This window comes from Anopheles maculipalpis, chromosome X (genome assembly GCF_943734695.1).
Source record: "Anopheles maculipalpis chromosome X, idAnoMacuDA_375_x, whole genome shotgun sequence".
Lineage (NCBI taxonomy): Eukaryota > Metazoa > Arthropoda > Insecta > Diptera > Culicidae > Anopheles > Anopheles maculipalpis.
This window is the reverse complement of record NC_064870.1, coordinates 15,687,214-15,714,954: the sequence shown is the minus strand read 5'-3', so window position 1 is coordinate 15,714,954 and position 27,741 is coordinate 15,687,214. Positions and strand designations below refer to the sequence as shown.

General features: G+C 41.0%; 3 protein-coding genes across 4 annotated transcripts; 1 reads left to right on the top strand and 2 right to left on the bottom strand.

Annotated features, from left to right (window-relative positions):
- Positions 1-595: 595 nt before the first annotated feature.
- LOC126567716 (WD repeat-containing protein 44) lies at positions 596-14,636 on the bottom strand. Of its 2 annotated transcripts, XM_050223988.1 has the most exons (10): positions 14,503-14,636; positions 14,310-14,426; positions 13,916-14,171; positions 10,333-10,422; positions 9,621-9,768; positions 9,445-9,546; positions 4,793-7,111; positions 4,509-4,723; positions 840-968; positions 596-748 (listed from the first exon to the last, which is right to left on the bottom strand). In XM_050223988.1, exons 2-10 carry the CDS (start codon positions 14,423-14,425, stop codon positions 596-598), a joined length of 3,528 nt encoding a protein of 1,175 aa, XP_050079945.1. In that variant the 5' UTR covers position 14,426; positions 14,503-14,636. The 2 variants fall into 2 exon arrangements, with proteins under 2 accessions (XP_050079945.1, XP_050079936.1); XM_050223979.1 differs by lacking the exons at positions 10,333-10,422; positions 14,310-14,426; positions 14,503-14,636 and having other exon boundaries at positions 13,916-14,037.
- A 2,778-nt stretch (positions 14,637-17,414) lies between these two features.
- LOC126561461 (UPF0184 protein AAEL002161-like) lies at positions 17,415-17,997 on the bottom strand. The gene is made up of 2 exons (XM_050217627.1): positions 17,855-17,997; positions 17,415-17,620 (listed from the first exon to the last, which is right to left on the bottom strand). The coding sequence occupies exons 1-2, from the start codon at positions 17,985-17,987 to the stop codon at positions 17,415-17,417; spliced, it is 339 nt and encodes a 112-aa protein (XP_050073584.1). The 5' UTR covers positions 17,988-17,997.
- Positions 17,998-18,735: 738 nt separating this feature from the next.
- LOC126568045 (DNA ligase 4-like) lies at positions 18,736-24,222 on the top strand. The gene is made up of 2 exons (XM_050224454.1): positions 18,736-18,879; positions 21,622-24,222. The coding sequence occupies exons 1-2, from the start codon at positions 18,736-18,738 to the stop codon at positions 24,220-24,222; spliced, it is 2,745 nt and encodes a 914-aa protein (XP_050080411.1).
- The last annotated feature ends 3,519 nt before the right edge of the window (positions 24,223-27,741 follow it).

Genomic DNA, 27,741 nt, shown 5'->3' with positions numbered 1-27,741 from the left:
TTTTTCTGAAGGCTTTTTTCGTCTATCTCTGAACTCTCATGTCAATTTGATAACAGCAGGCAAGGTGCTTTTAGTTGTGTGATATCTCTATTGACAAAATCTGCCAACTAAGGCACTACTAAGGCAAATTCGTATTGAAAAATCCCTTAGTAGTGGTTATTAAAGCAGTTCTATCAATAGGGACAAATTCATCTAAATGATTACGCCTCTCTTTCTCCCCCTTTTTCTCTATATCTCTCTCTATCTCTCTTTTCTCTCTATCTATCTATCTCTCTCTCTCACTCACACTTTCTTTCTGTTCGTAGCCCTTAACATCTCGAGCCTTTCCGTAGATGTTCAGCGCTTTTTTCTTGCATTCCGTCGATATTTGCGTATTTCATCTCTAAAACAAAAAGAGAGGCGAATGTAGTCTGTAATACTCAAAGGCTCTATAAATAAACGAAAAAAAAAAAATCTCTAAAACAAAAGCCCACATCCATACCGAAAACTGGCTCAAAAAATAAATGAAACCTCCAAAAGAAAAACATCTAAGAGATAATACTCACGCTGGTCGACATAGGGAGACTGTGGTTTGAATGCAATTCTACGTCAAATTTTAATCCGCTATCGCCGTGTACGGAAGGCTACTGTGCTTCGGTTTCGTTTTGTTGATGAACACCTTAATACATCCGCTAAAGTCAGCGCTCACCATTACATACCCACCGCACGCTTTATTGCTTTGTTCGACGAGCGATTGGTTGAGGGTGATCTGTAAGAGAGAAAAATATACATAAATGAGGTATTGAGCAGCAGAATTCCAATCGCAAAAGATAGATATTAGCACGAGTTAACATCCTTACATTGCTGTTGTTTAATTCGTCATATTCGGGCATGATAATCGCTTCCGGTTTGGGTGCAAAAATTGCACATGTAACGGTAGCGTTGTGCGCCTTAATGCCTTCCCAGAAATCGCTTCGATCACGGCGAACCTGTAACGGGAAATAGTAGTCGAGGATAATTATGGCATGTTTTCAACTATTTTTTATTTGTTATGTTAAGCATGATGGCTTGCGCCATATTGTCAATGTTTTGCTGTTACTATGGTATTGTAGCGTCCTCGCGACGAGGATGCAGGACAACAAACCGCGAACGGTTCAAGAAAGGTGCGCAAAATATATAAATAGCTAGAAACAAAACAGGCAGAAGGACTGTCACAGCATGGAAACTTCATTGTGCAGTTCCTCGATACTCCTACACTTATTCCAAACAGAGTTACTCATTCAGTAATAGATATTTTCCTTTAAAATATCATTTGCAGCAAACCCTATACCATCGATGATCTGAACTCGGACCACTTCCCAGTCATAACAGAACTGGATCTACATGAAACCCGACATCCACCTGTACTGCGGAAGGACTATTGCAACACTGACTGGCTTCGCTTCGGTAGAACCCTGGACCGGCTTATCGGCAGCACGGACGTGGAAGCCGCAATCAAAGCAGCCGAGGGGGAGTGTGACCCGGAGAGGAGTGTTCGTGGGGCGGTTCTCGTTCTCGATGACCACACGCCGACGCTCATCACCAGACGAAATTCGCTGAGGCGACAGCACCAGCGGACCGGGGCTCTGTTGCTGAAACGACAGGCTGCGCAACTTTCGCGTATCATCCACGAGCGAGTGTTGACGATCCGCAACAAAAACTTCGAGCGAATGGTCCAAAAGTTACCACCCGATGCAGATAACTTCTGGAAAACTAAAAAAGTTCTTCGCGCCAAACCTAGACCAGTACCACCACTCAAAATAGCAACGAACCAGACGGCACACACACCAGCAGAAAAGTCAGACACACTTGTCCTACAAACTGTAGGGCCAGTGCTCGTCAGATCGGTCTGTCGATGTCCAGTCCACATGAGTCATCTGTGGCATCTGAGGACAACCCACCCTTTCCAACTGAAGACCGAACCACCATAGCAGAAGTGAAGGCTGCAGCCATGAGAATGAGGAACATGAAAGCCCCTGGCTTCGACCGTTGTTTTGATCTATCTTATTTTCCACAGTCCTGGAAGTGCGCCAAGGTCATCCCGATCCTTAAGCCAGAGAAGGATCCGACAATGCCTTCTAGCTATCGACCCATCAGTCTGCTGAGAAGTCCCGATAAACTCTTCGAGAGATTAGTTTACTGGAGGCTTCGCGATGCAGTCGACAAGCGGCAACTCATTCCAGCGGAACAGTTTGGTTTCCGGACCGGCCATTCCTCCACACTACAGCTTCTTCGACTGAAGAACACCATCGACAACAATAGATGAGTCTCCAAATCCACTGCTGCCGTTCTGCTGTACATTGAGAAGGCGTTCGACAATGTGTGGCACAACGGGCTCATCCACAAGTTCTGCAGGTTCGGCATTCCAGCTCACCTGGTAAAGATCCTGCACAACTATCTAAAACAGCGAATGTTTCGGGTCGTTGTTTCATCAGCCACTTCCGGTGAAACTGCAGTACCAGCTGGTGTTCCGCAGGGCAGCATATTAAGGCCTCTGCTCTATCTGCTGTACACTGCGGATCTACCGGCCCTTCCCGCTGGTGCGCACATGTTCCTGTTCGCAGACGACATGGCCATCGCGACGAAGGGTAGGACACCTGCAGAGTTGAGGAACAGCGCCCAACGTTCACTGTCCATAATCCAACAATATGCTACCGACTGGAAAATTAAAATCAACCAAGCCAAGACTCAAGCGATGATCATCCCTCATCGTCTGACAAACCAGCTCATCAACCCACATACACACAAAATCACCATAGACAGCATCCGGTTGCCGTGGAGATCCACGATCCGGTACCTCGGAGTCACTATTGACAACCGAATGCTGTTCAATCACCATACAAAAGATACATCCATCCGCTTACTCATATTATTGAGGAAGTTATATCCAGGAAGTTATATATTGAGGAAGATATATCAATAGACGCTCCAAGCTTCAACCAAAAAACATGCTAGCCATCTACGAACAGATCGTGCTGCCCACAGCAACGTACGACATTCTTGTCTTGCGTTCCTGTGCAAGGACGAATCTGCGAAAGGTACAAACTAGCTGCAATAAATTCCTCCGACTCATCCTGGACGCTCCTCGCTGGACACGGCTTGAAGATCTCTACGAATACAAGCCAACACAGCACCATTTGACGACATAGCAGACAACATCATCAACCGGCTTCAAGCATCAGCAGAAGCCTCAACTCACCAACTGGTGCACAACCTAGTTTTTTTTTTTTTTTTTTTTTTTTTTTATTCATAAGGGACGGCCAGGCCGTATTGCTTGCACAACCTAGTTTTTAGATGATAAATTATTTTATACAGCAGGTTGACTAGTTTTTAAGTTGTTGATTAGTTTGTAAGTTTGAACAAACCACTAGCCTTAGCGCTTAACATATTAATTATTCAGCTTAAACACCTGCCTCTTGGCATACATGACGACAACAGCGCTGAAAAGCTTATTAGCTGCGTCTCGCAAACTAACATTAATCAAGTAAATACTAACAAACTTGACAATAAATACATTAATCGAAAAAAAACAGGCAGAAGGAGAAGGTTTTGGCAAGCCACCCAGTGCACATCGGTTGGAATAAAAAGAAGTCAAATAAAAGAAGTCTTATTTGTATAGTGTGGTAAAATACAGACACAAGAAGATAAATCTGGCCCATCCATTACTTGCACTGAGTAAATTATCCACAAACAAAAATGGTATGTGGTTGGTATGTGAATTTTCCACACATAATGCAGAACAAAGGAACGAAGATCGAACAAAAATCATCAACAATGCTAACAAAAAAATAAGAAAATATTTTTTTTTTTTTCGTTTATTTATAGAGGCATTGAGTCTTAGAGACTACATTCGCCTCTATAAGAAAATATTGAAATGCTAGTACTCTGGACGAAAGAGAAAATATTTATGGTACAATTGAGTAGTACACAACACATTTAATAAACATACAGGGTATCTCGACAATTTCTTACACTTTCCTGTAAGTTTTTTGCTGTGTAACCTACTAATATTGCTCATGTTGCACATTCCGGTATATTTTTGGTTTCTCCTACTGATTTTTTGGTTTAACGACGGATTGATTTAGTTTTAATACGTTAAAAAATAGATTTTCAATTTCAATTCAATTCGATTCAATTCTCGTATAAAAGTTTACCGGCAAGCTGTAAACCTCGGTAATGCTGTATATTTACAGCATCACAGTTTGGAAAATCCAAAAACCTTTTTGGTTTCCAATTTCATTATTTTTAAATTCGTGCTATTCGTTCACGGGATACACAGGTCCCGAAGTTTTTAAAAGAATGCCCATTTGGTCACGTCCAGAGATTTTTTGGCTCATGACCATATACGTTTGTTCTTGCCCCGTACTCCAGGAATTCGACTCCAGGAAAAAATGAGGATTTATCCATCACTACTGGACATGCATTTCAATTACTTTAGTTTTGTAATGCGCAGTTTTTTTTATAACAATTATTTTGCATATTTTGCTTACCGAGCTTAGTTTGGTGTACTCGTGATGTGTTTTCCAGATATAGATACACTGGTTTTCCGAGCCAGATATGATGTATTTGCCGTCATGGCTGAACGACGCCTTGATCTGTGACGATGAGTTTAGGTAACCCTTGTATTTGCAACTGAGATTTAAATCGCGCAAATCGTACAACCTGATGCGACTATCGTTTGATGTTACCAGAATTTTGTCTTCGCCTAGCAAAAAGAAAACACGAGAATTATCGTTTCACTGGAATGACTTCCTTTGCGATGCTACACCCTTACCTGGCATTGGTTCGATACCGCTTATTTTACGTCCGATTGCATTACGTCCCCTTGTGGACCGTACGTGTATTTGCGTGTGATACTTGAGTTGATCCGTGTTGTAGAAGATGCACCGCCCATCGTACGTACCGACAACCGCAAACTTGCCGTTAGCGCAAAAATTCGCCGCTGTAATAAGTTTCGTCTGTCCATCGACCTCGTTCCACAGGGCCACCTTCTTTTCCGGGATGTTCCACAACCGCAGCTTGCCATCCAGGCTGCCGCTGAGAAAGTAACGATCGTCCCGCGGATGAAATGCGATTGCAGTCACGAAGTCAATATGCTGGAAACAGCAGAGACATTCACGCCGCGAGATGTGCCACAGTCGGACAGTTTTGTCCATGGAGCTGGACAGGATGAAATAGTTCTTCGACCAGGACACATCGAGTAGATCGGACGTATGGCCGGTGTAGGTGCAGAACGAGCGTGACATAAACGGGCCGGGCGATGGATCGTCAGACGTTTCCGCCGTTAACGACTCGTCCTTGCACACCGTCACGAACGTTGTGTTCAGCGCCTCTTCCGACGGTGAAGGGGACGATTTCTGGTACGCGTTATACTTCGTACGCATCGTTTGGAAGAATGGATAGGCATCTTTCAGCACCCAGATGCAGAGCACGCGATCCTGCCCGGCCGTTGCTAGTAGCCGGCCGCAGCTACTAAACTTCATGCACCAAACCGCCACCGTGTGCTCACCCGATAGGTCCTGCACGTGCTGCAGCTTGGCAAAATCGTACGGTCCTTTGTTCGTACTGGACGCTTTAATCTTGATGTTCTGTTCCGGGTTCCCTACGTCCTGAATGTCGGCCACGTCCTCCTTATGCCGTGCGTGGGACACTTCCGACGCGATTGATTTCGCCTTGTTGACCGTCTTCTTTGCCGTGGTACGAAAGAATCGTTTCAACCTCGCCGTTCGACGCTTCAATCGCCCACGTTCGAGACCCTCCGATTCTAGCTCTTCCTCGTAGCCGGGCTGTATCGAGTCCGAGTCAGGTTGCGGTCCCACCGACTCTTCATCCGTTTCGGGGATGTGACTCGTCAGGCGCATGATGTGCAGAGACAGTGGATTAATGCAATGGGGCAACTTTTCTTCTACCGCGGACAATGGGAAGTTTTCACCCGTATCAAGATTTTTCACTGGGACCTGCTCGAGAATCTCCATGTCTGTGAGTTGCTTGCCGGAGTTGGTGCGCGTACGTACGTACATGTTCATTTGCTTGAACTGTTCCTCGTCGCCTGCAGATTTGCGGCGCTCGCGCAGCTGTAATTGCTTCCCTACCTGACTGCTGTGTCGCATGCCACCCTCCAGACTGTTCGTACCAGTGAACGAATAGTTCTTCCGATGATTGCTTATCCCGGTGACACCTAAACCGGGAACACCTCCAACGCTTCCGGTACCACTACCACCACCAGCCACGCCGATTCCGCTGCCGACATTACGGAAAAATTCACGCCGGATACGCTCAACCCGTGCGATCTCGTCACGGGACGGTCCTTCAGCCTTGTTAAACGCGCCATCAGTCGGCTTCACTACGTACTGGCCCTTGGTCGCCTTGTAGATGTTCAGTCCCTGCGCATTATCCGTCCAGCTAACGTGGGACGATGGGCTGGAAATGCTCTTGATGCTGCCCGTCGGGCTGATATGGCTGCACTTAGGCTGACTTCCGCCGAGCGCTAGTGTCGTGGACGGTTGGTGCGCGGCGAGCCGCATCAGCGATGCATCACCACTACTGCTACCGACACCACTACCGCTACCACCATTAGCGATGGTGGTGGTTACGGCACCGGTTCCAACTCCCACCACTGCACATGCTGCCTCTTCGAATGAATTTTCTATCTCGCGAGTAATCGATTCGAGCGTGGCAGGAGATGGAAGCGTTTGACCACTGTTGCTGTCACCGCCGGTTGTAGTGACATCGGAACCGCTCGCACTGCTTGCACCATTGCTGCCAATACTGCTGCTGTGCTTGGTAGTGATATTAGATGTGGTCGTATCAGTACCAACCGTTACCGATGGTGGGAGCTTAACCATCAGCAACTCACTGGATGAACTGTCTGCCGGTGGTAGCTTAAGGCCTTCGTTCATATTGCACTGCTCGGAGGAGCTGCTTGAAAGTTTGCGCGTTTTTTTCTTCCGACGGGGCGGAGCCACCGGTCGCTCTGGTACGGAGGCGCTGGTGGTGATGTTTTTGACAGTGGCGGCAGGACCAGCGAATACTCCTGCATCGGCGGTTTTCGCGTTCGCAAGGTGCTTTGTGCTATTCGTAACATCTGAATTCGCTGTAACGAGGCAAGGAATTGTATGAATGTGATGTGCATTGGCATCGATCTTAATTGTGTTGACAGTCGCTGAAGGTAACTGTAATGTCTCGGATTGATAACATTGGTTGATAACGTAGCAAGACGATTAAACAATTATCAATTCAATTTTTAGTTGCCATAGCGCTTACTTCAACAGATAAGTTGTAATGGTTAGACCTAACGCTAGGCATCTTTTCTGCCTATCTGAAACACAGATAAGTATTCTGAACTTAAAGGCCTGCACCAAATGAATACAAAAAAACCCTTTTATTATATTTATTGTTATTATGATTATGTGAAAATTAATTAATTTATTAATTTATTAATTAACGAAATCCTAAGTTTGGCTTCCCCAAGCCGAGTAAGAGCGGTTAGAGTGTGCCCCAAAACTACTTTGTCAAACCAAAGCAGATGAGTTTTGGCAGATGGTTATAACCACAGAAGAAATCAAATTCACACTACTTCGATGTGAACTGTTTCTCCATACAAATTGCATGAAAAGGGGTGATGCAGTAGACAAGAGTAGACTTTACCCCTACTTGGATGTTTTTTCTCCATGCAAATTGTATGGAAAACGATGAAACTCTAGACAACTGTACCCCTACTTGGATGTGCAGTTTCTCCATATTCATGATATCTACAATGTTTCTCTAAAATCACACATAGTATTACAAGTATTTCAATTAAATTTTACATATTACATCCAAGGGAGATGCTCCCTTGCGATCGGATGACCGTGTAGTTCAGAACCGCACTGTAGCAGATGGACGATGGGCGTACATATATCGTATCCAAGGTTCCCTGTGTTATCGGATTGCAGCGCTTGATCGTCTTCCCGGGCATGTACCGATTTTTGCGCAGTTATACTTCCACGATTCTAGTGTCGAGCAACAACGAAATGAAACGGTCGACGCGTGTTTAGCTCTTAGCAATAACCTGAATCTGGTGATTATGGCTACCCTTCAAAGCATGTTCGACGCATGCAATCCGCTGGGTGCCATATTCCGGCATGCATACGAACGTATGACACTTCACGCGAATGTGCAGTAACGCATCAACGCACGATTGCCAGGTCTCGATATGCATCGCTATAGTCGTCCAACTGGCGATTAAGTCGGTGGCATACAATTATCATGACGATAATTGTAGAAATGCACACTACTTTATGCAATAAAAATAATATTTGTTTTGATTCATTGAATATGTTTCATCAATTATTTAGTATCAATACCCTTGCAGTACGGACACTTTTTTGACACAGTGTAGTTGTAGTCCGGTCAAAATTCGATTCAAAATGCTAACTGTGCATTGGTCCCAATGCACTAACAGATTCTTCACAGCAAATTTTTCCAGCTTTCTTTAGTAACGTTTTTTTATCTGAAAATCATTCAGCAATTGAATATTTAACAGAGTTTCATCTATAATGTATTTTTTATTGGTTTTCAGTATAACAATTAACAGAAAACCACTCAACAATGCATCTCAATACTTTAAGTTAAAAATTTAGAGTTTTACGGAAAATCAATAAAAATCGGAGAAAAATTGTTACGAAACAGTTTTTTGGATCAAAGCACTCGTTGTACATACACTTAAACGTCTTCTCGTAGTTGGTATTTTAAAGTTTTTGGCTTAAATCTCGCGAAAAAAGGTACGAAGCATTGATGGATTATTCCATTTACGAATGAAGGAGAACTTGAATCTAGAAGTACTGCTTCTAATACAGTGGCCCCTCGGAGGCCCCTAAGCGGATTGCAAGTTGCATGATCACATTCATGCGCATTAAAGCTACTGACCAAGGATGATGGGGAGTATCTTTGTAAATTCTAGGTTCCTCCTTTACAGGATATGTTGAACCACAGACCACTCTGCAGGTTGTTTGAATTAAAATAGTGGATAGTTTGCACTTTTTCAAGTAATTTGTTGAATTCATACAAAAAATTACATTATAAATAAAACACACAAGCACAAGAAAATGAATGTCTTAGCACATTCTCAGGCATTTCCGATTTTTGCTGATTGTTTAGTAGCTGGTTTTTGAAAGGATATTTTACTGCACATTTACAGTAATTTCATTCCATATCGTAATTTCCATATCGTTTTACTGCGTTTTCAGCAAACCAAAAGCATTGCTGAATGTTTCAGCAAGCATTGTTTTTTATCGAAGCATTGTTGAAGTTGCAACTTAAAACGTTTCAGTAAAATTTTAATGAACTATGGTCAAAAAATTAGTGTTCAACACACTAGAATCTTTTATAGAATTTTCAAAGAAATCAACATAAAACTTCAATCAGCTTTACTATCATGCAATGTACCTGGATCCTTAGGACCTCCTGTTCCGCTGCTGCCTTTCTTGCTGGTTTGCTGTTTGTTTGCCGATTGCATCTGCTTCATATTCGACGAACCTGTGCTGTGTGCTGTGAAGAAATAAATCAGCATTAATGAAACCATGCAATAACCGCAGCTTAGGGTTATGGAGCTGTCCCCTTACCGCTTGCATCAATGCTACCGCCAGCCATAATGCGTCCCACAATGCCGAGCGAGGATATGCTATGGATGCTAGCAACATCGCTTTCAATCACACGAAACGGATAGTTTGATCGGCTAGTCGACACGTACATACCCTCTACGGAACTATTCTGCAGGTTCGAAGGAAAGAGTAATTGTTGTTAATATGAAGTAAAATGATAGGAATAAAAAAAAAGGAATAGTGCAGCTTTCGTGCAAAACTAGAGGCATCTAGAAACGGGTAGATGTGCAGAATTGCAACAGTTTACAAAACTAGCGCAACATTACACTACTGTTCTAAGCGCTACGAATTAACAAATTTAAACAAACACAACTCAATGAATGTAGAATTAGAAAAGAACAAACACATAGGAATCTTAGCATATAACGAATTTGCAATCACCTCCGCGGTAGGTCACCGCCGGTAAAGGTATGAACGGAACAAAGATAAAATTATACGGAGCATTTTAAGAAATCAAAAATCAATTTCTGTTACAAATCAAACCTTAGTAGTAAAGAGTAAAATAGTATATGATAGGAAGACTACACGAAATGTTGTGCTTTTAACTGGATAAGATTTTGACGTGTGATAGAAACTGTTCCGCTTTCAATAATCCTAATAAAAGTGGAGCTAAATGGATGATAGGGCACACGCTTTTCTGCTTCCGCTGATAGGTCAGTTTAGTTATTAGTACCTGTGAGTCAGGTGTCAGAATATTGCCCGGATTCTCGTCTTCGTCGTTTTGCATGCTTTGGCGCAACTCGTGAAATCGCTGACTACGAAGCTACGGTAAAGAAAAACGGATAAAAAACAAATAGAAACGGTAACGAATAACTAAGATGTATTAAGAAAAGGACAGCAGATTAGTTTCATCCTACGAATATACAACGAATACACAAGCCACACATACAGTGCAATGCATTCGTTTAGCCGTACTTCATAAAAATAAGTTTTTGCGTTTAATTTCATTTCGAGAAATATTATTATAGTGTAGCCAATTATTGCACACCATTCATTTATTGCACACTATGTATAAATTGCTTTATTTCTTTAATGCCTTGCACACACCGACTGACTGACATATTTTTTTCCTAAAAAAAATTACTATTTTTTTAAGAAAGTTCATCGATCCTTATTATTGCACAAAGCAACCTCTCATTCTGAACGTCTAAAAATATTTGACAATTTCACTAGCAGTGGTAGAAGAATGTTTCGTTTATCATTAACGAGCAGCAGCGGCACAGAAAACACCCATGTGAGAAAAACACCCATTTCCGGACTACTTTTCGTTAGCTTATAAGCTTTTGGTACCAATTCCATCCAAAAATGCGTTAGTACTGTGAGATCAAAAGGAATGACTCTAAGTCATAGATATTCAAATGCCTGTAACATCGAAAATTAACTATAAAATTTTGCCTTGCATCGATACTATTGTCATGCTGCAGGAGGAACTTAATTTAATGAAACGGATTCAAGGCATGGAGCTTTCGTGAATCATAAAACACGCCCTGATTGCTAGCAAGTATGATCATTAAATACGGCGATTTTAAAAATCAATATCAAGTGTGCATTAATTGATTTCAAAGGATATGTTGGTGTGTAATATTTTTTCATGTGTTTGAAACTCAATAATTCTTCCTAAATTTAAAATATATAGTACTTTATAATTGAGAATTTTCGGTCCTAGAACTTTGTTTTTTTTTTATTTTAAATATTGTCAACACTGCATGTGTTGACTGTTTTTATTAACTAGCTTAACGGGGCATTTTCTCGCTGTTTCTTTTTTTTTTGCCTTATCCCGGGTATGCTCGTTAAGGCCCTAGATCTAGGAAAAGTCTCCTTAAGTGTGCAACAATTGGTAAATGACACTTTATGTTTGTGGTAGTAGCATGCTAAACTACGTTCAATAAAATCGACAGCTTCTGCGTTTGCCAGATGGTAGCAGTTGACATTTTATAAAAGTTTTTACTTCGATGGAGTTGCATTCGTTTAGACACAGTGGATATCTATCTGATTTTTTTAAAGAAGTGCTGCTATCTTACCAAAAATTCATCCCATAGAATTCCACTTTGAAGTAAGTCTGCTCTTTGTTATTCAGTGTTACTTTTGATGTACATGATTCTGATTTTAATTTTCTAGATATGGTTAGAGCTGAAAATACTAATAGAGCTAATAAATACAATCTTGAGATTGCACAGGATATGAACAGATCAGAGAAGGTGGTGCGTGATTATACTTTAAAAAAATCAAAAGAATACGGTGTAAAGGCAAGTACAAAAGGTAATTGAAAATTGGCAGCCAGATAAAATGGACGAATTTAGTACGAAGCAACACAAAACCACTTTAATTGTTGCCAAATTTTTCACTAAACTCGATCTCGCAGTGCACAAATGTACCGTCATTCGTGTGTTTAATGCATCTTCACACAAAAAATGAACCAAACCCGAACTTAAACCTAAGCTTACAATTCAACATAAGGTATGGTAAGGTTGAAGTTTGCATACATTCGCCCAGATGCAGTAGACTATTGAATTGAGGCATTTATTTTTTTCCTGACGAAAAAAAAACTTCAATTTGGATGGACCTGATTGTTACAACTACTGTTGGCATGATTTGAGGAATCACGAAGCATTCCGATCTAGGATACATTTTCTAAGAGGAACGGTTTTATGGTTTGGGGTGCATTTTCCAACTATGGAAAGCTTCCCACTTCCTGAATATCTACGAAAATGAACCCTACCACATACGGCGAACTACTCAAAGATGATTTGATTCCTCATTTGGATAATTATCCAGATGAATCGGCTGTTTTCCGGCAGGACAAGTCATGTATCACGCCATTCAAAGGCATGGTTTGATTTGAATGAAATCACCGTTCTTGAGTGGCCAGGTTGTAGTACGAATTGTAACCTTATCGAAAACCTGTGGGGAATAATTTAATCTAAGGTTTACGAAAATGATTTTCAATTCATCAATGTAAAGGACCTTTAAGCATGCATGCATGAATGCTGGAAGCAAATCGATGAAAAAACTATAAAAACCTTGTTAGTTCAATACGCAAGTGAATCGGCGAACAAATTACGAATAAAGGAAGAGCTACCAAATACTAAGATAATGACATCTCATGAAATTTTGTATTGTTTTTTAAAAAATATTTTTGGCATTGCGGCTAAACGAATGCAACACCTTATTTCAGTTTTATAGCGATTAGCGATTAGGAACAACCTAAAACAAGCAATTGACAATGAACTGAGATTATGAATCAGTGGTTTGAAAAACATCGATCATTTCACCAAGAAATATGTCAATATGCTAAATGCGTGCTAAACGAAACAGTGCGAGTAAACGAATGCATCGCACTGTATTGGACCAAGATGGGTTGATAGTTGTTTGTTGCAGGTCTCTTGAAGCTGTTGAATGTTGACCGTTGATTGACTGTTGTTGAATATTTCGGATGCTGTTAAGACTTGTGTTACTAGTGAGCAGCGGAAGACAAAAAAATCCGCTTTGTAAACGGTATACGGTAAACGTAACAGGAGGTAGTGATGGATAAATCCTCATTTTTCCCGGAGTTGCACTAATCCGACTCTGAGACATTCCAGAATTTACTCCGGAGTAATTCCGGATTAATCCGATTTTTAATCGGAGTTTGCTTTGGAGTAATCCAAAGTTGAATTCGGATTAATCCGGAATAATTACCCCGCATTACCCCGCCTTCTCAAGAGCAGTCCTAAGCAATCTCCGATATTAACTCCGGATTTAATTCCGGAGTGCACTGCGGAAACAATTGCAGGTGACTCCGGATTACTTTGATACTATTAGATGCCTGTACTATGAGACTATGAGTAACCTGCATTTGATTCCGCAGTGCACGCAGTGCACAGTTTATATCGGAGTTTACTCCGGATTACTCCAGAGCAAACTGCTAATTAACCCGGAGTATTCTCCGGAGTTTACTCTGGATTTTTTCCAAAGTATATTCCAGTCTTGATACGCCGGAGTCGGAGTGAATTTATTTATCCACTCCGGAATCCTCACCACTATCAGATGGTCTTGCTAATACATATTAGAGATTAGAGCTAATCACTACACGTTACCGGACAATAACTTTCGAAAAAAAAAAACGAAACAAAAATCGTAGAACAACAATTACGCTAAACTGATGCTCATGCTGCTCCAAACAAACCAAGATACGGAACAATATTATATAAAAGAAAAGGTAAGTGGACGGCACAAAGCATTTGCGGTACGCGGTACACGACACTACTATTACTTACCGATTTTGGTTCCTTGAACGGTTTGTCAGCAAAGGCAGAGGAAGCAATGCTGCCCGAAAGTCCTTTGGCTGTCGGTTTGAGAGGACTCCTTCTCGATGTTCTGTCCGACGTTGGTTCAAGCTGTCCTGCCAGCTGGATCCGGCCTCCCTGCTGTACGGAATGCAAGCTTTCTGTGTACTTTGCTGCATGATGATCGCTGCTGGTGGGTTCGTGCACTGCCGGATGATTCGGTTCGGTTCGATTCACGGAACGTCTTCTGCGTCATAACAAAACAACAAAAACAAAAAGTGAGTCATTGTACGCCAACAAAGAGAAAGAACGCAACAGACTACGGTACGGTAACCACAGCAATAAAAGAAAAAAATCCATCGAAAGTGTTTAGTTGTTTTCATACTTGCTGGCACTGCCACCGGCAGTCCTTCCTCCTTCGTCATCGATTGAAGCTCTACCCACTAGGCTGTCTTCCAGTGCATCGTAAAACTCGTCGGAACTCTCACTTCCGCTGGCCATACTGAACGGATTCAGGCAGAAACGCACAGAACGAACAAAAGCTGGAGGTCAGCAGGAGGGACGCGAGAAACACGCACCTCACTTTCGGGCCAATTTGCACCGTTCACCTTTCGAAGTTGTTGCTTTTTTGCTGTGGTTGCTCCTCACGAAGCGCCTGCCATCAGGCCGTAGTCGAAAATTTTCAACACTCTTTGACAGCAGTTTTTCGCCTGATCATCACACAAGAATTTCGCCTGATTTTCTGATTTCATTGCCAGGGATCGACAAACTTTTTCAAAAATGAAACCAAATACAGTCAGTTCCCGTGATACGCGGATAATGGGGACTGGAGAAATTCGCGTATCTCGAGTTTCCGCGTACACCTCGAATATTGCTTGACACACCGTTTATAAAGGGGTTATTCATGGGAGAAAATTCTGTTAGCTGATTTTGGATTTTATCTGTCAATATGAGCTTGTGATAGAAAAATGTCTTCCGATCGTGTAATAATACATTTGTCAGATTTCGTATTCCCGATTTCAGATTTTTAAACAGAAACTTAGTTTTTCGAGAATATGCGCGCTCAAAAAAACACAAAAGACAATATACATCCTTTCTTTTGCTATTACCCATCAATCCTCGTATTCCATTTGGCAGATATTTGCCATCCAAAAACCAAATCGGAATCGTGCATGCTGAAAAAATCCAATTTTCAGACTGACATATTCTTCTTCCTCTTGGTTTAACGACCTCTAAGGTCGTGCCGGTCATCGAAATGGCTTTCTAGACTACCGATACCACGTAGTTGGTTAGTCAGTCCTCACTACGGGGGGACGGTCCGGATGGGATTTGAACCCCAGTCCTGCCGTTTGAAGACCAACGCCACTGTCGTCTATACCACCGAGCCACCGCTTTGTATTGTATATTTTTATTACTTTGATCATTAATTCCTTATAAAGTACAAATTGAATAATGGATGTTTCTGAAACATGGCAAGACTTAAATAAATATGTTGTCAATAAATAAATCAACCAAACATACTTCTTTTATTTATACTCGTTAGTGCAATAATGCTTGAAAAATACTCATTATATCCAAATCAACCGATAAATTTAATATTTGAATTTTTTATAACATGGACACAAGAACTCGACCCCTGAATACGAAGTATAAAATATCTGTCAGGCATTATTCGAGTTACGCGGATTTTTCCGGTCCCCATTATCTGCGTAAGTCGGGAAGTAACTGTACCTGTAATTTCAACGTAACTCGAATATTGCTTGACGTGTCAGTTATACGTCCTACTAAGAGAAAGAAGTCTAATTTATAAGGCCCTGGGCCACGGGAATTTTTAAACTGTTGATATTGTTGCGAAAATGCCAAAAAATCTGAAAATTGCAATTTCAGCATTTTCTCCAGTGCTGGTAGATTGTTATACATCAGATTCTCAAAAGGAAATTTCAAAGCGATAAAATTTCACATATGCCTGTTCTGGGCATATGTGAAAGGTTATCAAAATAAGCACAATCACGAAAAAAATTATTGAAATATTTTTTTACTGTTACTTTATTTTATATAAAGTAACAGGCCCTCAAGTTGTACGGGATTCACCTCATGCAAGCTTGTGTGAAAAATCACGGTAGATAGTGGCCGTTATGCGTAGGACATAAAAATAATATTTAAATTTAAATAATATTTAAAATGAGGGAAGTTATTTGAATTTATTGTTAAGTGTCGCAAAAGCCAGCTTATGTATGAGACTGATTTATAAAAACATTTCACTAACTTATTTCATTACTAAAACGAGACATTTCATACTGTAATTGAAATAATTGTATAATGAGCCATATGTTTTTATTTAAATGACTCAATATAGGGAAAAAAATTCAAACATTATTTGAGAAGATAGTTGATTCAATTACTAAATTACTAATTACTAGTTAAAATAAGATTTTTTTGGATTTTATAAACCAATAGTTTTGATATTTTCAATATGTCCTACTCAGCCATGTTCACAAACGACTGTGGAGCTTGCATGTGAGTTTGCTGCGTATTACTCTTTAGCCAAATTAGATGCTTAAAAGGAATAAATGGGTATTTAGTGATGCAAATATGCTTATTTGCCTCACAACTACTTACTCACAACTAACGCCCTAACGATCAATGAATTACGTTTTATGAAATGATTCCTTGTTATCCTTTAATCGTAGTTTGGCTAGATTAGCTAGATGGAAGTTTTGCGAGTAATCCTTCTGAAAAATCAAACAGTCATTTTTCAAAAGCTCTCATAATTCTGAAAATCTTCGGGGCATGCTCTTTAATAAGAATAATCATAAAGAAGAGGTTACTAGACACTGGAGCGCAGCATCAGTGTATCAGAATCTTTATAAAGTCTTCTATGGTTTCCACAAATGGCATTAGCGGCGTCAAGCCTTCATACAGAAGGACCTTGGTTCAAATCCCTTACCGAATGTTCCTTCGTAGTGAATTCTGTCAACTACATGATATCAATAAGCCCTACTAAATGTTCCAATAATGTAAAAAGGCTAGTTTTGAAAATCCCTTTTATACATTTTATATAAATTTTAGTACTTTTTTTCTTATCGCAAATGCAACCACTATTTGTGAATGAAATCAGCGTTTGAAAGCCAATATGTAACGGAACGGACCAGCTGCAGCATTAAGCATCAAGTTTGTTCGTTTTCCCGATCTTGTTAGCCAACCCCCATGAAAACCATGACCTGTATTCAATCGGCAGCTTGAATAGACCCAAAAAGACGAGCTGGAATGTAATATTGCAACATTTAATAAACGATATTTATCATCTATAAAGGATGCTCCAACGTTTATTGCTTGCTCGTTACAACGATTCTAAACTAAAACAAAATAATAAAACAAAACAGGAATGATAATCCCAACACAATCCTGGAAGTCTCTAATTCTTTACGCTACAGTCACACCTGCGGCGACCCTGTGTACTTGTTGGATTGGACGCGTTCTGTATCAAACTCTAACTCTGTTGCATCGGTTCATCACCATCGTTTGGTTCTGCATCTTTCGCAGCCATACGACTGTTTTCCTCCTTGAACGATTTCAGCGTCTCCCGTTGCGAAGAAAGCAGAAGCATTATCTGCGCACGTAGATGATCGTTCTGCTGTTCGATAGTGTCCAGTACTGTGCTGAGTGAATCCAGCCGATCGTTTAGTTCGAGAATTTCTGCAACGTTGCAAAAGATACGCGCATATTAGTGTTGACAGATTCGGGATTCGGAAGACTTGGCGATTCCAGTCCTGGGAAGATTCGAATCGAACTAGAACCTAATTGAAGGATCCGATCCGATTAGGATTCCATTGGGATTCGAACCGATTGAAATTTCATTGGTATTCGATCCGTTTGCCGTACGAGGCCATAAGTACTGCAGCTGAACGGTGGAAACTGTAGTGGACTTACCGTCGCTGGCTCCTTCCAGATCGATCTCTTCCTCTGCGACTGCTGGTGTTTCGTTTTCATCGCTCGATTCGATCTGCTGCTCATCGTTCGTCTTCTCTTGGCACGGAGCCGTTTCCTTCGGTTCCGGAGGCATCCTGCAGGATATTGTAGCAGTGTGGTAAAATGGTTTTCAAGGGTCGTCTGTTTGCTGCCTTGCTTTTGGGTTTCCTGATGGTGATCACCTGACATCTGTTGGTATCGGGGGGTTTGTTTTCGATGCAAAAATGTTGTGTGTTTGTTGCTTGCGCTCATTAGATGTTTACGGTGATGTGTTTGATTCTCAGACCGAAACAGCCAGCTACCGCAGACATTTTTCGAAACTGTTTCTAGTATTTAAAAGGCTCATTATTAGATCAATCAAGAAAAAAAAGTTTCTCAAGGCTGCTAAACGACGAAATTTATTATTTCCACACATGGTACAGGAACTTAAATTCAATTGTCAAACTGTCAACCACCGCTTGCTGTTGGTTGGACATTGTTGACACCAACAGTTGTAGTCCACGGTTCTTGTGGAGTAAACAAACATCTTCATGATTTGTCCCGTATTTACCTGTAGCCGCATTTATCACTCGGCAATGTTAGTGCTTATAAAAGAACGCTGTAAGTGTTGAATCAAATCATTTATCTCGTATAGGCTCAAAGTTTTTATATATCTAACCTAAGTAAGACTCAAAGTTCTCTCCCTCTCTCTCTCTATCTCTAATCAAATAGAAGAACAAGTTTGTTTCGCTACGGTAAGATTCTGTATAAGATTATTTATTCCGCATGGCAATTATTTGATTCCGCATTACAGTCCATTAGTTGCAGTTTGTACCAGCGTATTTATCTAAGAAAACATCCTGATGTGCCATAACAAGGATTCGTCGTTCAGTGAGCTAAGCTCACTACTGGAAAATGTCCGTAATGCACCTCTACCGACGAAGGAACTGCTGCTACGAAAGTTTTTTCAAGACTTTGAACATAGCCGTCAAGCTGTTTTAGATGTGGTAAGTAAGCGAGATTTTTTTTCTTTTTGTGCTGATTTATTTTATGATTCTTGAGTTGATTATCTGGCTACGTGTAAATTTAATCTTAGGAAAACAATAATGACAAACCAAGACCTCCTGAGGTTGTGGACGACATAAGAAATAGTGTTCCGGAAATTTGGATTATCCCTAGAATTCCGGATTAAACCGCCTGTGAGACCAAAACAGACGAAAGGGTAACTCCAATTATTGACGGAGGAGCAAAATCGATTGGGGGGACGCAAAGTAAAGCATGGTCAAAGGTCGTTGCGCAATATAATTTTGAATATAACTTCATAATAATAACTACTATAAAAACAGTACTGCGAAAATGAAACTGTTTTTTAGAAGTTGTTAATGATGCAAAAACGATCACTTCCAAGTAGTTAATAATTGCCAGATGAACCCGAATCGCAAAGAGAACACTTTTCGAAACGCAAAGAGTTTTTAGAACTGTTAAGAAGAACATATAGTTTTGAAAACTGTTTTAGGATTGAATGCGCAGCGTGTTGAAACAGCTGTTTTGACTGGCGTGATGTCGTTATGAGAGAAAATCCCGATGCAATCTCCCCGGTCATCAAGTGTTTTTTTTTATTCATAAAGGACGGCCTGGCCGTATTGCTTATAGTTAACTTAAAAGTAAGATACACCTTTCATCTTGGCTGGGAGACATTTTCTTCTCCGAGCCGTGAAAGGGCACCATATCCAGGGTGTGCTCGGTTGATCATTAAGTGTTAAGTTAAGTTAAAATTTTATACCCTTATTGTTGATAACCACCCACCCAGGTAGGTCATATATTTTGCGGGTGTTTGTATTTTGTCGTATTATAAAGCTTGTATCTTTTGATCCGCTCGTCGTATTTGCATGAAATTTTCGAGGAAAGACGAAACTATTTGATGAAGAAAGGAATTTGGGATTTTGAAAAAATGCTTCTTCTTTTTATTTTTCACTGCCAAAACTGTAATCTCTTTGCACCTTCGATAAGCAATTGTTCTCTGACAAGAGCTTTTATATGAATATGGGAAATCTTTGTATTGTTAAACTTATTTATTTTACTTAAGTCAGCCGTAAAAATATTTCGTGTAACACTTTTGTTGTGTAGTATTGTGGAATTATGAAATGGCCTCAAATTTCTCATAACAATCATCTTAATTTTTTTTCCATAATCTCTCCCTTTTTGAGATTATGAATGGTTAGACCTTTCCTACGTGACCAATCGCTTTATTTTTCTGCTGAATATTCATTTTTTGTAACGAGGGCTTGATTTAGAAGAGATTCAATGCATGATTGACATACGGTGACGGGTGAAATTATTTTGCCAGTCTTCACTTATCTGCCTTTGTAATATAACATGAAAATATTACACAAAAGTGAATAATAAGCTATCCGTTTGAAATGTTTGGAACCATATCAAAAAATGAGAGCGATTATCATACAATTCTTCGACTATTTTTATTGTCTGTAAAAATTTATTACTTGATTTAGTAGTAACAACAGTACACAGACTTATGTTGATGGTTATTAGTTTTTTTCATACTGGCATTCCTTATCATCCTAGTATAAATATATATTTTGCAAGCTACAAAAACTGAATAAAAGAAGATTTGTTTTATTCTCAACTAAGTTTTATTAATTAGACAACAAATAGCCTCATCTTTCTTGAAAATGTCATGCAAATGCGACGAGCAGATCAAAAGTTATTAACTTTCTTATTACGAAATACAAACTCCCATACAAAATTTATTACCTACACGGGTAGGTGGTTATAGAAGTAACGGCTGGGTAGAAAAGTCTTAGTCCTAATCAAGATAAAAGGATTTTTTGGCCAAATTTTTTTCTTTTTTTACTCAATTTTACTGCATTTGAGAGCGAAGTAGTGTTTATAGCGATCTATTACCATTCAAAGCCCTTTTAAAATACAGTTTGTCATAAGTTTCAAATTAGGTCTCTGTTTCAGCAATTAATTCATACTGCCATTTCTTTCCAGTCAGCATTCTTTTCTGGTCTGCGAATAGTTTGTTAAATGTTTTTTCATTCTTAGTCACATCTCGACACAAAAATTTGACCTTATTGTAGTTTAATAGCTGCAAACCACATGTTGTTGTTTCTGATCGATTGTGAGCTCACGGGGTACTCATTTTGAGCGAAGCTTTCGCATGTTCAAATGTTGGCAAAACATATGATGCACAAGTTCTTTTGATATCTATCACTAGAGTTTCTGATGGATGGATGATTTTATGGACTTTTATGGACATTTTCTGGCAAAACAACCTCTTTCGGACGACCACTGCGTTTTACATCGCCTGTGGCTTCTTTCAAACTCACAAAACCAATACTTCATGTTTGTGAGGTGATTGTGCAGGATCAGTTCGGGTAAAATTTATCAAGCGATTGTTTGGTTTTACCCTTCAAAAATAAATTATAGATCAGCCAACCAAACCCAAGTTTATCCATGCTTCGCACCATATCAGAAGTTCTTCTCTGTGAGGTAATCTCTCGATATGGTTAGGGGATCCATGCATTCAAGGTTGGCCAAAACATTTAAAAAAAAAATCATTTTTTGTCCCGGAATCTCAGGACTCAGGACTATCACCTCATCAAATCATCAGGACTACACCTTATCTACTCACCTATTAAGGGTGTATGTTTACACACATATTTAATTTACGAAGGTTAAAATAAATCGATATTTACTTTATTTTTATTTTTTGTTGTGATTCGTAGGTCGATAAACCTTCGATCTATCCATGGCTAAGGTTGATAGTGCCGGGAATGGATCGCGAACGTAAAGCGTACGGTTTGCGTGAACAAACGCTCGCCGAAGCCTATATTCGCGCGCTGGGACTAGATCGTCAAAATGCAGAGGTGCAGCAGCGGCTGCTGGGCGCCGGGAGTGATCTGGCGGATCGGTTAGGACCGTTGCTGCACGGTCGCTGCCCGGCCATCGGTGACCTGACTGTTGATGACGTAAACAGCCGTTTGGATGCGATCGGTGCGGGACGTGCGGTAGCAGCGCGGGACGAGCTGGTAACGCTGATTGAGCGAGGCAGTCCACTTGACCAGCGGTGGTTGGTGCGGATTGTGCTGAAAAAAATGCAGTTAGGTGTGAGCAACCGGCACATCTTGCGACTGTACCATCCAGATGCACCTACGCTGTACGATGGGTCGAGCGATTTGAAACAGTTGGTGGGGCTGATCGAGACGAAGGAATCTGGTGCGATTAAGACGTTCGGTGATGACGGTGGTCCAGTGCTGTTGACACACTTTATCCGTCCAATGCTTTGCCAGCGAGTGGAACTCCGTCAGGTTGGTGAGTTGTTGCGCCGGGATACGTACTGGTGCGAAACAAAGATGGACGGCGAACGGTTCCAGATGCACTGGGATGGTATATCGTTTCGGTACTATTCACGCAACGGGCACGATTACAGTGACGCATTTGGCAGGACAGCGGACCAGGTCGGTGGCACACTAACACCGATGCTAGCGACCCTGCTCGCACCTTCTACCCGGAATGTCATATTGGACGGTGAGATGATGGTGTTTGATCGGCGTGACCTACGATTTCGAGACAAATGTGACGGTACGGATGTAAAAGCACTCCGCACGGGCACGGCGAATCTGCGACCCTGTTTTTGTGTCTATGACTTGCTGTACCACAATGGTCGCACGCTTACCGGCGTACCGTACGCTGAACGGGCCCACCTTCTAAGGCACACGATACGCGAACAGTTTGGCTTTCTCCAACACTGTCGGCGAGAACGGGTACGCGATGCGGAACATCTGATCGAGCTCATTAATACGGCAATCGATGCACAGCAGGAGGGTGTAGTGCTAAAACGCGAGGACGCACGGTACCAACCGAACAGACGGGCTGGCACCGGCTGGTACAAGATAAAACCCGACTATATCGAGGGTTTGGTAACGGACTTTGATCTACTCGTGATGGGCGGTTTCTACAACATGCGCCGTTCACACGTGAACATGTTTCTGGTTGGGGTAGCGCGTGGTCCGGGTAAGTTTGTCGCGGTGGCGAAAGTTTCCATGGGACTCAGTGTGGCCGAATGGAAGCAGCTAAATCAGTCGCTCCAAACGCACTGGAGAACGGAACCGATCGGTGGAATGCATTGTGGTCGCACGAAACCCGATGTTTGGATTGCACCGGCTAATTCAATCGTCCTTCAGCTGAAAGGTTCCGAACTGGTACGGAGTGATTCGTATGCTGCTGGATATACGATTCGTTTCCCGCGCATTGTTACCATCCGGGCCGATAAGATGCCAGATGAGGTGTGCACGCTCGAAGAGTTGCAACAGCTCAGTAACACCAATGCCAATACCGTTGGTAGCCCGCACACCAACAATCGTAAATCGACAAAGCTTGCAAAACGACACGTCATTCTCGAGGATCTTAATGCACCGGTAAAACGAGCAAATCGGGGGAGAAAACCATTAATTGCAGCGGAACGGACATTAATCCCGAAACGGGATACGTCACCACTTCCGGATGGGATGTTAAAAGGCCGGGATGTGTGTGTAATGAGCGTTGGAAATCGACCCGGTGCACCAACGATCGACACGCTGGAGCGGTTGGTGCGGCGACACGGTGGGCGTGCCGTGGCCAACCCAAGCCCAACCACGTTCGCCATCGTAGCCGGCCGGGAAACGTTCAAGGTGCGAAAGTACATGGAAACAGGCCGGTGGGATGTAGTGCGGGAGGATTGGTTGTTGCGTGCTGGTATGGAAGGTAAACTAGAACCGTTTCGACCGGAACACATACTCGTAGCGACGGAATCGACACGGATGAAGCTAACGAAGCAGTACGATCGGTACGGGGATTCATACACACGTCCGGTCACACCGAACTCCTTTTCGGCGTTGCTGAACCGCATCACAGGAGAGGGGGAAGAAAGGAATCAACTGATGACACGATTGACCGACCGGGAATTGGTGCAAGCCGAAACGAGACTGTTGGGTGTGCGGGTAGCGCGAAGAAAGCGTCTCTTCCGAGGACTTACCGCACAGCTGTATGTAAAGCAGGACAATCAGGAAATTGCTTCGGTAGTAGTGGACGTGTATCGCCCACAGCGTGAAATGTTGCGATTTGTGCAGCACGGTGGTTATTGGCTGCGGGACAACGAACCCGGTACGGTACGGTACGTGTTTGTGGCGTCAACGGTCGATACACTCGGTGAGGCAAAAGCTTGGTTCGATTCGGTCACCGGATCGGACAGCGAAGCTTCGCCGATGTTCTTGCGAGTGGACTGGATTGGACGTGCCATCGAGGCTGGCCGGCTGTGCGACGAGAGGGATTTTATCTTACATGACTAGAGCGTGGATCGCTTTAATATTGAAAATCCGATAGAAACTGTTGGGAATGTTAATCAAAGTAAGCCGTGATTTTGTTGTTCATGTGTTTCAAACGAACTAAGGGGTGGACCACAATGAAACCTACTCCTGGAAACGAAATTCTAATGGACAGAAAAATGTAGGTGCAAAAAATCTACTTTGTGAGTTTATTTGACCGTTCCATAGATGAAATGGAACGTACCTGACAGCTTCGGAAATTCTCATCACTAGGAATAACGGAAGATTCACGAATATTTGGACATGCGAAAGCATAGCGCAAAATGAGTACACCGTGAGCTCACAACCGATCGGAAACAACAGTATGATTGGAAGCTATTAAACTACAATAAAGCCAAATTTTTATGTGATGTGACTATGGACGGAACAACAGAAATGCTGATTGGAAAATTCCTGAAAGCTACCAATAAGGTCCTTTTATACCGCAACCTTTTGCACCGTTAGCCATTTGTTGGGGCTACCAATTTGGTTTTGTTGGACGAATGGATTACGTTCGCTCAAATTATGCCCTTCAAGACTACGGCACCTTGCATGTGTAATGCTAGTTGAGCGTTTTGGATATGCATTCGGAATAGATCGTAACTTATCGAGAACTTGGACGAAGCGGACGGATAATACTATCTGTTTCAACCTTCTCGGTCCATAGATTTGGATTGATGTTTTATAATAATATTATGAATAATAATGTGGTTAGCTAAATCATAAAATGATCGTAATTCCGGGACAATGATAGTGCAATCCCGGAGCCACGTGATAATAATGTCGTCGTCAGCGCCCATCAACGAAAAATCATCTGTAATTCCATTGAAAGAAAAGAGCACAATAACCTCGTTAGCGTGGAAAATAATTGTAGTGGCGGATTATTAACGTAAGGCAGGGGGCCTCGCCAACTAGAAACCTTTTTTATGTAGAATCGTTATACCAAATACGCCCCATGAAGATTTAGAGGTGCAGTTAGTACATTGCAATCTAAATCTTTCGATTTTGATAGAGATCCGCAACTGGCTGGTGGTGGACCTCGATATCCATTCCGGCAATGGTCTTCAAAGCACCATGATCCGCCACTGGTCGTGTTGTGTTTAATTCGTGAAGCTGACCATGAAGATAAAATCCAATGCATACCATTATGTAACGCATGACAAGGGCTCTTGTAGTTGTAACGTATACAGTAAGAAAAAAGAACAACTTGTATTGGCAAACACTGTCAAAAAATATCAATTTACATTTGAATGAGAGAGGAAAATGGCACTTATTTTTAAAGCGTTCCTGATTCGAATTAAAATAAAGAAAAATAATTTTCAAACAGCCCAACAACATTACTCATTCTACCGCCACAAAATCTTACAATTCGGATGCATAAATGAGATAGAAGAGAGAAAAGGTTATGAAAAAAAGTGTTAGACTTCAATTTTATTCAATTATGCACTGGGTGGGAGAGCGGCAGGGTGGGGAAGAAAGATGTTAGAACGAATGGATTTATTGTAAAACTGACGTGAGACAAACAAAAACTCAAAATTATTAAGAGCAAGGGTGTGATTAGTGTTTCACTTTTGGATGTATATATCGTTTTTATACTTTACTCTGACCCTCATATGTAAAGCGTGTGTTAATTTTCGGGGATATTTATTAATTGACCCCCCCCCCCTCTCCGTTTCCTCCCCTCGCTTTGTGAGGATCAGCACACTTCCTCGTGTTACTGGTGCTGCTGCACAATTCCTCCTGTTACTGTATCTCTGAATCTACTTTGCTGACAAGCTTTTCTGTCCTGGTGGCGCGTGTCGTGAGTTGGTAGTAAGATGAGAGCGCAAGAGCAGATAATCTTTCCAAGCGGCTTATCGGCAAACCTATACATTTAAGCCTGCCTACCTTAACTCCGTCTCGATTTTATGAATTATACATTTACATACATAGATCTGTATTTAATGTATTTATATTTATATATACGTTTGCATTTCGTTTGAGTGTTTTTCTTTTTTTGTTCATAAATCAAATTCCAATGATTACAATTCGTTTTGCATAAATATGACAAAGCGTTATGCCCATTTTGAAAAGGGCTTACTCCGCACCCTTCGGTTTTATGTTTTTTGTTGTTGTTGTTGTTAATCTTACACTTCTTTCCCTCATTTTAGTTATTATTGTATCCGCTTCTATTCGTTAGGTGGTTCGACCTCGTTTCACATTAAAAAATAAAACACTTTGCTTAGGATGCTGCTCCTATTTAAATATCGCTATTACAAAAGAACAACAAAAAAAAACGAAAAACTCCTGTGAATCCTTCACAAATCCTTTTTTCGTGCATATTTAGCAGCATACTAATGTCGTTAGATATTTTTGTTTTCATGCAAAGAACATTACATATAACAAAACTAGATTTGAGTTATAGCACAGCGAAGTTGAAACGAACGTACTTCTGTGGTTTTTCCGTCTTCTCGTTACTTTAACCTTCAATTCAATGACCACATATACCCGGGTATGTTTTGTACTTTTCATTCTTAATAACATTTGACATAATGGAGCTATCGGCATAAAACTTTTGGAATGCATAGAAAAACATGTTTTCTATCATAACTCAGCTAAAACCAGATTTTTGCATTTTTTTTAATTTACTTTTCAATTCAATTCAATTCAATTTTCGATTTGTATCCCTTACTTCTATAATCCGTGTAGGTCATACGTTTTGCATTGGGAATTGCAGTTCTACGAGTTTCAGTGAAGCTGCGTAATACTATTTTATTGTCAATATAAAAAACTCAAAATTTTTAATATTCGTTTTCTTATTCCTCCTAGAAAACATTTGTGATTCTGATGGCGAGGAATTACAAATGCCCGAATATAATCCCACTGAATCGGATAGTGACGATGATTTTCAAGAAGCTATGGATGACAGCAGAACGCGTGCTCAACGAAATACAAAAAAAAAGTTGTTGTTTAAAATCATGACGTATGATAAAGAAATTGAATTATAAGTTCTTCAGATTTCTAATATCTTCTAATATTCCTAATAGATTTAAGGTGTTGTAAATCGTTTCACACATTATTTGTTAAAAACGGGCTGAAATATATTTTGCATATTCTATAATCGTATCTCAAAATTTTAAACTGTATGTTATCGTCGTATCTCAAAAATATTATGTTAAACTGTATGTTACAACTTTACCAAAAACTTTAAATCATTTCATTAATTAAAACTGGAAAATTCCTTTACAAAACGAAGTCATTTCAATAGCTTAAATCGCACTATTAAATATGCGCTATTTAACACGTAGTAATGTAAAATCCCGTACAAATCGTATGACCTAACCGGGTAGATGGTTATAGAATGAAGGGTGTATGTTTGGTCATTGAAACAAAGGTTAACACTGTTCGTAATGTGTAGTAAATACACCAACACATTGTATGGTGTTGTGTTTCTGTGCGCATGTGGGAAAAGGGATCAAATGTAAATATGAATGATGGAGAGAAGCATTCATAACCTACAAACAA